This window comes from Polistes fuscatus, unplaced genomic scaffold (genome assembly GCF_010416935.1).
Source record: "Polistes fuscatus isolate 324 unplaced genomic scaffold, CU_Pfus_HIC Scaffold2, whole genome shotgun sequence".
NCBI lineage: Eukaryota > Metazoa > Arthropoda > Insecta > Hymenoptera > Vespidae > Polistes > Polistes fuscatus.
Window position 1 is genome coordinate 14,289,389 of NW_025113096.1, and position 12,334 is coordinate 14,301,722.

General features: G+C 33.7%; 1 protein-coding gene across 4 annotated transcripts in view; it reads right to left on the reverse strand.

Moving 5' to 3' along the window:
- LOC122516468 overlaps nucleotides 1–12,334 on the reverse strand; it is a 56,336-nt gene that overhangs the window by 10,079 nt on the left and 33,923 nt on the right. Inside the window, exons 1-2 of one of the 4 annotated variants that reach the window (XM_043634296.1) lie at nucleotides 2,331–2,895; nucleotides 1,323–2,254 (exon numbers count right to left, since the gene is read on the reverse strand). In XM_043634296.1, coding sequence (XP_043490231.1) covers nucleotides 1,323–1,529 — 207 coding nt within the window. In that variant the 5' untranslated portion in view covers nucleotides 1,530–2,254; nucleotides 2,331–2,895. Of the gene's footprint in view, nucleotides 1–1,322; nucleotides 2,896–7,123; nucleotides 7,217–12,334 lie in introns of those variants that run through there. The other 3 variants (XM_043634295.1, XM_043634294.1, XM_043634293.1) reach the window with 3 other exon arrangements.

Consider the following 12,334-nt stretch of genomic DNA (forward strand, 5'->3'; position numbering starts at 1 on the left):
TATAATACTTGCGCAAGTATAAATTAAAAAAAGGAAACTCCTTGTAATTCGCGATCACATTATCCGTTACGTGTAATCCCGATAGATAAATATTTCAACAGGATTAATGCATAAAGAAAAATAAGATTAGTTACGTTTCTGTTTGATTATAATATTCCTGAGATAAAAGATAAATGTTCCTCTTACTGTATAAGAAAGCATTTCATCGTAGTGTCATTCGTATCTCTAACGAACCAATTCAGTACTAGTTGTGTCTAACTTGAAAAGCTAGAATTGATAGCACAAAGACCGGATTTAAAGTGTTCCAAACCTGATCTATGAGCATGACTAAAGAAAGACCATAAGTGAAAACTCTTCCTGACATACGGGATTTGATAACTTTCCCGATGAAAGTACATTTCTTATTAAAAAAAAAAAGATCGTAAAAAAAATCATTCGAAGGGAATCAAAATCAGTGGGGATGTAATTGAACAATTATCGTCGGAATTGAAAGTAGTTCAAATTTTAACTTAGGAATATATATATATATTATCTAAAATATTAATTTAATTCAATGAAACATTTAAAGAGAATAATCATTATGAAACAAATTTGCTGGAAGTCAAAATTACAGGGCGTTTTCATCGAAACTCTTGAATGAAAGACGTTCGATCGGTTTTATGGCAAGATATAGTAATGGAAGTGACAGATGTGTTACGAAGAGAAGACCAGTACATATGTGTGTACATACGATAATACTACCGGAACGATCACGTGCAAGCGTGGAGGATGTCGCACCTGTTCGAAGCTGGTTAGTTGTGCGTTCGTAAAGGGGGGACAAAAAAAAGAAGAAGAAAAAAAGAGACAACCAGCCGGTTTTGTAGAAATTGTGCTAAGCCCCTTTCGAACGAATGGGGAAGTGAAATCGGCGAATAACAGCTAGTTTATTGATCACTTTTTAATGACTCAACTTTTAGTAGAGATATAGGGAAAAAAGATGGAAATAATAAAATAAAGAAATAAGAATAAAAAATGAAGAAAAATTATTTCGAATCGATGCAACATTTTTTTCGAACTAATACTCTATCATTGAATTTAAATAGAACTATGTGTTCTCTCGAGTGTTTATTATAAGTTCCTACTTTAACGACGTTATTACCCGACCGTAATCATGTCTTTAGATTTATCAATCGCATTTGATGAACATAGAAGTTGTTAAAAAAAGCCATCCCGACGATAGAACTGATCGATAATCTTATGCGATAGAAATTCTTCAACGTAAATTAAACACAGGATGTTGAAGAAAAACAACAAATCGTTTAGTAAAAACTACTTGAGCCTACTTTTTTCAGATCATTTAGGTCCATGTTCGATGGTGAATCTTCTCTCTCCATTCCACTATCCTCTTCTTCTTCCTCTTTCTTATTCGTGACTTCATTTTGAATCCTACTTTCTTCCTCCTTGAAACGTTGAGACGAAGCTGATGAGACGGATGAAGTTGAAGAAGTTGTGGACGACATGTCCTGTCGTATTTTTATCCACTTCAACATTTCGTTTATTCTTCTCTTTCGAGGACAACAAAGAAAAAGAATAATATTCTTTTCACGTTGTAATAAAGACCATCATAATGATCGATACATTCTTCATACGTTTTCTCGGCATTTGCATTATTTCTTCTTGGCAGAGTAAAGTTGCAACAACAAGTTGGGAATACCAAAGACTTTCTATCCTTATATAACACGTCGATAAACTCAAGGATCAAGGAAAGAAATATCTATGAATTAATATAAATGTTATTTTCTTGGAAGAAGAATATAAATATGAACAAAAATAACGAAATGCGAAGAAGTTAAGAGGAAAAAAAAAACTTGCAGTCTATATCGTATTAAAGTATGATGCTTCCTGCTAGAGAAGTATGATGATCATAACCAAGGTGATCGCACGGTGAACAAGCTCACTGAGAGAACCCGTTGCTAGATTCTACTCGTAGACTCGATTAAAAACATAAACTCGTTTGGTCGGTAGAACTCTCCACGGTAGAATTATCCTCGCTTTATTGGCCCTTGCTAAATGTAAATTAATCCTATCTTCTTGGATCCTCTCATCTTAAACAAATTTCTTACCGACTAATCTTGGTTATTCGAAATGTATAAGATAGTCCTCTCTCTGTCCCCCTGGTAAACCACGAAATCGATCTTTTTTTTCCAAGATCCCCTGTCAATTTTCTCTTCAATGCGATTCACGTTCTAGCCGAAAGGAAACGTTTGCGGAAGACCTGGAAGAGTTGGCTTCAAATTACTCTTCCGGAGCTTAACGCATCGTCGCGTCCCAACTACACCACTTCCACCTACCACGTGCTTGCCAACTCTACCCTTCAAACATCATCATTTTATTTTATCTTCCGTTAAACTCTTTGCCCTTCTTCGATTTTACCAAGAAATTGTTATGTTCTTGGTACCTTGAAGAGTGAAAGGCGGCTGACTGGTAGACAGACGACACACTTCATAAAACGAACATATTAAGAAGATATCTTAAAATCACAATGTTGTTCACTTTAGTCAAATCCAAATAAAACACTTGTTAGATCTTTATTATTATTTATTAATCACTCTAGTTTCTTATTTTTTCTCTTTTTATTACACTTTTCTAATTATTCAAATAATTTGATTCGTCCTAACAATGATACAAAATCACTGAACCGAAGACGATTGATCGATAGAACAACGACAGTTTACTGAACTATTTGATTATTTCTCTTATCATTAACGTGTTATATCAGAGAAAATACTGATGAGGTAAGAGTTCCAGACAAAGTGTGTACAAGAACCGAAGAAAGGAGAACGCGTTCGGTTGAAGTCGATCGTGGTCGAAGAACGTGGACAACGAGCACGAGACTACCTGCAAAGCGAAGGCAGCGACTCGCGGAGTGCTGCCGAACCTCCCCCACCCGTTCCCTTCTTCGTCTCTTCCCGTTCTCCTCTTCTTTCTAAGAGGCCGCACCACGGTGCCCCGTACCCCTTGTCCCTACTCCGATAGAACCGAGAGAAGCCAATGACGTCACCCGGTTAGCTGTCCTACACTCACCAACTTGGCCGACTACTCGACCAGGATCGTATGCATGGTGAGTGAAAAGGAAGAAGACATTCAACAAAAACTAATACACTTTTATCGTCAATATTGATCAATTTCTTCCAATGCATTTCAATTGTTCAAATTGAAATGAAGACAAATTTAATAAAAAATCATAATTGTTGTCAATCCGGCCGATGATTTATCCTAAAACTTTATTTAAGCATTAACAAAAATACACATTTAAAATTCTACATGGATTTGATTACTTTCATGTTAAAGAAAGAGAGATAGGTCTAATAACGGTACCCACGTTCATCTCCTTAATCGTTACGCTCCTGAGTCCTATAAGTTGTCATAAACGTTGCTAACTCTTAGACATAAGTTGCTTCACCACGATAACATCGTACGAGAGTAAGAGTAGGTATATATACAAGTATAGGACTCTAGAGGATATTAAAGGAAGATTTGTCGAACAAAGTCAGCTTCTATATCTCTTTCTATATTGGTATTACACAAAAGCGGACCCATACTACTAATGTTCGACGAAAAAGTATCGGGAACGGAAAAAGTGGACGTGACTGCAAACCCGACGAGTGTATATACCTGGACCCGTGCTCATAGGCTGTAAAATCGACCCATATATATACCATGAGTTAGCAAACGAGTTTGTGCGATACGGGAGCAAATAGTATAGAAATGAGTGCATGCATTCGAACTGGAATTTACATTTCAGTGACAATGGGATTCGATTAACGGTACTTTTCTATAAAAATTTACATACGTTTACAAAGGATCCCAACATTCACGGAGTTTACTAAAAGTTTTGAAACGGGTTTCAAAGGTTCCATTAATAATGAGTTTATAATGAACCAAGTCGAAAGGAATGAATATTCGAAATTTCTTGGAGTTAATAATTAGATTGTAATGTTCTGTTTAATTATAAATTCTGACCTAAGATAACTTTACAAATGATCTTATGTAAACTTCAACGACCGGAATAGTTATTATTTAACAGGCCTAACGTGGGTAGTGTAGCGTAAAAGTGGTGGTAAGCATTCACATTACGTAGCTACCGATTGAATTATCAATATTTCTTCCTCGTCGTGTGGGACAGGATGTAGGTAAATGAAGTCCTGTTTGTGCAGAATTTGTGATATCAACGTGGGTAGTAGAAATACCATATACGGAATCGAAAATGTTTATACTATTCTAAGTTTCCTCTAAACGTAATTGTTACGTTAAAAACAGTTAGCTGTAATAACCATAACTAACTGTTATTAATTACACGAACAATTAAGTTAAATAACTAATTGTAAGATTGCACATAGTTGTATTTCTTAAAATATCAAAAACAATTGTGTCAGAACGATTAATTAAAATGTTTCGATCGATAGGGTAAGAATGAAAAAAAAAACGAAAATGGGTTACTAAAGAATTCGAGTTTGACCTTAAAGGACAAGATACCCATTAACCCCAAGGGTCTAAAACCCCCACAAAGTTTTTGAACTTGTTCCTAGCTCAAATATGTTGCGATACTTTCGAACGTGTCCGGTATGAATCATCTATGGAATTTCTTCTGAAGAAACTCTTAAGTCAGCAATGCGCCCTTGAAAAGGTAACTTTTTTCTTACTCTTCTTTTACATTTTTTTTTATTGGACATTTTATTACCAACAAAGCAATTTACGCATTAAATATCGAAAGTTTAATTATTTGATTCTTTTTTTTCTTCAATCGCCATTCAAAGACACGCCGGATCGTTTTATAAAATGGAAACCATGGGCATCCGACACCCTCAAGCTCGCGTCACGTGATCACGATTCATCGAGCGTGCATCCAAGTACTACTTCCATGGCGTCCAAAGAAGAACGAATTTCTCAAAGCTGCATTTGTATGAATTTGTGTATGTGTGTGTTTTTGTGTGCGTAAGCGTTCCTGGAAACCTGTTCCCTTCGTATTGAAGATACACAAGAAACAGGTAGATTTCCTTTGGGCACGGTTTCTACCTTTCCTAGATTCTCCTGAATGATTTTGTAGGGTCCGCCTATTGTATAGAAAATTTTCCCGGATGTAGCTTTTGTCAATAAAAATAGCATCCCTCATAAAAGATTAAAATCATTCAAGAAACCCTAACGTTTTTCCAAGCGTCGGTGGAACGCTTGGTGATTGGTCCATTTCCTAGGAAACCTATAAAAGGTGCAAATAAATCGACAAATTTTTGAATCCAACTGTCCAATGATAAAAGAAAAGCAAGTAACTCGTAACTGTATCAAGTATCGCGATATTATGCATTTGATATCATTGTGTGACATAATAGACGTCGCATCTTTTATTTCAGCTTAGATGAAATCATATACAATGGAGCTCATGTTTAAGTATTATATGCATACTCTACTTTCAACGACTCTAAAATGTGAATTTACAATTAAAAATATTAAGAAAAGTATCGAATAAAAAACGATATTTGCAAGCATCGACAAATAATGGAAAAATACACTTATAGTATTGATAATTATAATAAAAAAACCGTCTATAATGCGCAAATGTTTATAAAGTATAACAATATACAATCGTTGAAAAAAAATGACCAGACAATGTCGGTACAAACGTTCGCTATCTTACCGACAATTTCAAATAATTCTCTAGATATACACGTATTATATACATACAGGCGTTAAAAAAAAGTAAACAAAATCTTTTTTTAAATTTACCGTAATTTATATCATAAAACGAAAGTATAGTATTAACGTAACCATTGGCGAAATAACTTTGTAGTTAAATTTCGTTATAGTCCTTCCGATGCGAACTCTTTCCTGCGAATTTCACGCGAGACAAGGCACTCTTTCGCCTAGAGCAATTAACTCTCGAGATTTCTAATTAACTCCGTGAGAAAATCGGATAGGAACTACTGTACTAAAATTTCTTTGCCTGCTACTCAACCGGCACCGAATACTACAACCTTTCGTAACTCTTCAGTTTAATGAGTTAATTTCTCTTAACAAACATGTAACGACAACTATATACATTCGGTATTTAAGATTTTTTAGGAAAACAAAAAACAAAAGAAAAAATAATAATATATTTTTTCTTCGACTTATCTTTCTTTTAAACAGCTAACCTCTTACAACAAAGACCGGTCCAGAGTAGTATCCATAGTAGAAAATACGTTTACTACGCTCGCTAAGAGAGAAACGAGAAGAGAGGAGAGGAAAACGAAGGAGAGAACCTTCGATACTCTCGACCAATCAGAGAACCAGAGATCAAGAATCTTGCAGGAGAAAGGTTCTTGGTCCAGCGGATCCGTTACAATGGCTCTTCGTATATCTATACGAGTTGTAAACCAAGTGAACACGCTGATGTATTCCGACAATCAGGAGTAGCCATTTCGTAAGAGTTCTGATACATTTGAATATAAAAAGTGTGTCCGATAGTTTTGTTATCGTTAAAGTGTACAATTCAGATTATTTAAAAAATAACTAGGTAATGCGTAAACTAACTAGGCATGTTAAATAACAGTTCTATTAAATAATATGAAAATTATCAAATTTTTAGTCTTATATATTGATCTGCATAAATCATTGGATAAATAATAATTATACTCGTTATTTATAATAGATCAAAACAACGACGAGACTGCATTTATCTCAATTAATTTATCTTTGACACTTCAGCGAATAGCGTAAGAAGCACTTAAGCTTTCTTTTTCTATCCCTTAAGTGTCTTCATCTTGAGTGTCTAATGTAAGTAGGCATTAGATAAGAACTCAAGCGGTTCGCTTGTACATGAAAAAAGATAAAACAAAAATGTGTGTTTATGATTTTGTACGTAAAAAAGTATCAAAAAGATTTTTAACTTAACTTTATAGAAAAAAAGAGAAGAAAAAGAGAGAGAAAGAAAGAAAAAAACAAATATAAAGTCTGTAATAAGTTGTACATACGAACGTAAAAGTTCATTTGATTTTCTGAGCTACTCAAAGGCGATTATACCGAACAACTTCTTTCCTCCTACAGGGCTCCTCCAATCATTCTCCATTTTTTACGAGCAGTTGATCCTAGTGACCTTTCTGTTGCTTACCTTGAGCGCACAGAAGATGCAGGATTCAGGCATACAAGCATGTCCGGAGAGTTCTCTGAAGCTACGTCTGAAGATATCCAAATGCCATAGAACCTGAAAGCAAAATCAAAATATTTTAATAAGGGATTGTGTAATAATAATTAACTTTATCACGTTAACAATTAGAATTTACTTATTCCTCTTTACGGTCGATAATTGTAAGGGGTTAAAAAAAAAAGAAAAAAAGAATAATCAAGGAAGAACAAACAATCGTAGACATATACCGCAAGCATAAGATTTAACATCTAGACGAAAGTGGGTTGATTCTGATTGCTCTTAATTAACTCAATGCGAGCCAATAAATCAAGTAGCGTGTCGGAGCAAGTGCAATTTCCATAAAAAAACGTAACTCTTGGGAATGTAGAAAAACACGAAGGCCACGCATTGAGGGGATTTTTTCTTTTTGTTTTTTAATGAGTTAGATATGAATGAATTTGCGCAAGTATACACGTTCGGTATCCCTCAATGGTGTGCGATCGAAAATGTGTGAAAAAGAAAGGAAATATAGAATGAGATAGAAATAGAGGGAGAGAGAAAGAGAAGGGGAAGGTGGCAAAAAGAGGGGATAGTTTGTAAGAGAATTGTGGTGGGGGATTTACTACTACAAGGAAATATGCAAATGTGTCTGAAAGTCTCAATACACTGTGTTACCATTAACCCATAACTATACATGATAGTAGCCCACCGTATCGTGAGTACATTATTATACCGAGGGAAAGTAAATCACAATTTCCGCGGGCGTGCACGTTGTGCCGCATAACATGGTATAGCATAGCATAGCGGAACATAAATTTCCCCTTTTCCGCTGTCACCGAGGAAATATCCGCTGCTATTAGTTCCCATCGCGTACAAATTTGTCTCGCCAAAATCCGACTAAATTGAATACTCCAAAAATTTTGTAGATAAATCGATAGCAAACTAATTGAATACTCACCAAATAGTAACTTAATATCCTACTGATCGAGGACTACATTCATTCAGTTCTTATTTCATAATTAACACTGACCTAATTTAGTACTCAATCAATATCATACTCTTGCTAGCCTAATAAGTCATATATATATTTTTTTTTGTTTAAATGAACCGTATATTACTTTTGAATACTTTGAAGTGTTCATTAATAATTTATATTTTAATACCGATCGCGTAGGAGTAGTGAATTAATTCGGTAATATTTTTTGAACTATAATACTGACCTAATTTAATACGGAATTATAATAAAATGCTAATTTATCTTATGAATTAAGATTTTATTCATTTTTTTTAAATGATCCATACATTACTTTGTAATATATTTTAAGGTATTAATACATATTGTAATTTCTAGTACTGATTCATTCTTATACACCTACTTATTTTTTGAGATGATTCATAGTTTACCATTTCACTACTTTAAATGATCAATTTTAACTCTAAAAGAACCACATACTTTCGCTAGAATTTAGATACCAATCTAACGCTGAAGCTGATATTTTTTGACTTTTTATATTTCACAAGTATCCTGAATGAGGATAGAATATTTTAACGATTAGATGAAAACGATTTGAGCTGGACCACAGTAAAAAGCCACACGATTTTAATCTATGCTATAAAAAAATATATACATTCGAGAAGTCTACGCAATTTTAATTTACCGTTAATACGAAAGCGTGGAACACTTAGCGAATTCACCATAAAACGGTGAATATACAATAGTAAAATATATACAAGCATATGTCTTCGTATGAGTAACCCTAATTATGTAGCTTAAATATTTCAAATTAATAATAGGTAACGTTATTATAATTTGTGCTTGGCTTAGCGATTAAATTCATGCTAATTGCAAGCTATACAATGTGTTAATTAATTGAATTGTAAACGCTTCAAGGATGCATGATAACGGCACCTGTAAGTATTATTATTGTTATTGTTGCTTAGAAAATCAACAATAACTTACAATTATAATTTTCGATACAACAGAATAACATAATATGATTAACTTTGACATATTTTTATAACAATATAATGATCACTATTGTAAAAAGCTAATTAAAATGAAGTAATGTAGTGTAATCCAACTTTTGTATAACTAACTTTTACTTGTTCTCGATAAAGTACAATGACCACTATTGTAAAAGTAAATGATACTTTGTAGGATAATTAAAAGAGGAATCAAAGAAGTTAAAGCAAAAAGTACAGACGGTATTTCGTGAATTAGAGCATCTATGCGCTCTAAATACCTAATTACTCCTCCATGACGATCACAATCCTAGCCTTGAAATGTTATTTTTTTTGTTTTATTAACAATCCAATGGACAAAAATTCTCGATGTTTTAATTATACGATTCGTCAAAGAGACCGGAACTTATTAACTTTCGGTTAATTTAATATAATAATAATAATATAATAAAATACAGTTATTAGAATTGGAACGTTGTAAGAATACTTGATGAAGCATATGTGATTTTAATTAAACGATTTCATTGTCGATAGCATATTCCACTTTAAATGAACTCGTCGAATCGTATCGATTATTCTAATTGTTATGTGAAAAATAAGAGAAAATAAGAAATCCGGGTTTCGAGGTAGGTTTTTATAACAGACTTCGGTTAGATCTCCTATGCTGTCGAGTTATTACCTGAAAATTGCGTAAATAAACGAACACGAACACAGGCCGCGCCTTTCGAATAAGACTCAACTATTTCTAAGATTTTCTCAATCCCTGCTGTTTATCTTTTTGTTTGCTAAACTTCAATAATCTCACCTGCGTGCAAATTACGCAACTATGATAATATCTCTTAATTGTAAGAGATAAAAGAACAACCATTCCTAAAAATAAAAACGGTAAATAATAAATAAAAAATATAAACAAAATAGTGATGATTAGTCGCTATACCATAAAGACATGAAGCGTATACAAATAATGCACTAACGAAATATCTGTTTAATAAAAATAAAGAAAAGTGAAAAGAAGAGAAGAAACAAACCAAAGAATACAAATAAAAAGGAACCTTGGCGATCTGGAAGAGGGCTTGTCTTCTTGGTCTCTGATCCTGCTTCATGACTTCAAACTTTGAATACGATGAACTTAGTGAAAATGATTGAACAAAACCGTTACTACGGTTATCTGATAAATAACACGGTTAAAATCATCGATGTAGAAATTATTTGAATAAAGTTTGTATCTAAAATAACATTAGCCCGCGTAATAAAACGTCGAAACAATACACCAAACTTAATGGCACACACAAGCAAGTATCTTTCTTGGCCGGGCGACGATGCAACAATGCCTGGATAGGGCTGGGACTGGTTTATGTCGATTACAACGCCACCAGGGACTCCCGTGGTCAGGTAAAGAAACTATAATACTAAACGCGGGCCTCTTCTACTCCGATCTGCCGGCCCGTAGTACGCTATAGTACGTTATAGTAAAGCTGTAGTAAAGTTGTACATTCTATAGTACGATTCAACGTTCGACTACCGGTCGGAGTCTTTTGACAGGGACGAACGAAACAACAGGATAACCGTTTCCGTCGCTACATTATTTCATGTATTTTTCCCAACGGGACGTCCGAATATTAAAAAAGAAAAAGTATAAATGAAAATTAATTCAATAAATATTATTTCTTCAAAATTTATTTTTTCTATCAAATTGAAAACAAAAAATATAATATTTTTACGAAATGTACATTTTTGTTTATTATTTGAATAACGTTTTAAAAATTACAAAAAAGCTTCTGATGAATTAGTAAATTGTTGGTTTCATTGTAATATGATAGAGTTAAATGCTGTCATTGTCTAAATTGAGAAAAAGAGAGAGAGAGAGAGAGAGAGAGAGAAGTACATTCTCATGAATAAAAGAATAACCGTTTAGCTTAGGCTCGTACTCGAATGATAAAATCGAGATATACGTTACATGTATATCTATATACATATGTGTACTCTCCGTCCCTGTTGTTTACTACAGTATACGCGTCGGCAGCCATCTTTACTACGAGGCCATGTCGTGGGTGCAAAAGGCCTGGGGTCAGTTGAGACGTACAAGTGGTGGGGATAGCCTACCTGAGTCCGTTCAGACAACTCTCGGAACTTACTAAGGTTTTTGATCAATGTAGAGGGAGTAAATAATGGAAACAGAGAAAGAGAAAGAGTTTCAAAGAGAAAAAGTTGTAAGAAGGAAAAGGATTTCGGTATCGGTGAACCGGTCAAAGGAAAGTATGGAACTGACAAGCTTCTACGTCACACTACCCTATTTAATTTGTAGTATGTTAAATCGTTACTTTACTGGAAAGTTTGTGTCGTATATATATATATTTTTTTTTCGTGTACATATGTATATATATTATCAAAAAGTTGTATTAGTTTCGTGTACGCATAAAATTCAACCATTGGAATAATTATAAGTCTTAAACAAATACCCTTTTTTCACTCCCTGATTCATTTCTATTTTTTATTTAATTGAACATAATTTTCCAGACAACTTAACACCGCGTAAGATTGTTATCGTAATACATAATGTCATTTCATAATATTTCTATAATTTTTCTCTCTCTAACGTTCTTGTAAATAGGTTTGAGTCTGGTACGTAAAGAACATGGTATTATTACGATAGCGTTCTTACAACAGAACCGGTACAACAGTACAATAGTGTAAAGAGATTGGACGAGAGAACATTGAATTTATTCCGAAGGCAAAAGATGTATATATGCGTGCAGCAAAGATAGAACGTTCTGCATTCGTAGAAATATCAAAGACCAGAAGTTGCAACGTGATCATAAAATATATAAAAATATTTATTTTCCTAGCTTTACTTAGAATTACATTGGCTTAAAATATTGAATGCATCTAAAGATGCAAGAAATGAAAAAAGAAAACAAAAAATATGATAAATAAACAAGAAAATATTTTTCGTCTCGATTATTAAAGAGTAATATCGAGTAGGCCGATTTAATGAACACAAGTTAATCGGTCTTATTCCTACCTGGCGCCATAGGTGTCAGACTATTATAGATAATAGGATAGTCATTTGTATAAAGGACAACACGTCTTTTGTCTTGAATGGTAGGATGTGAAATGAAAGGAGTTGTGAAATCGATCAATGTTGCTCCAAGAGGATAATGAATCAAAGCGTTGACGTATTGTTGATTCTTCTGATTTATTTGTTTCTATTCAGTGATCATAATTTTTTATCTC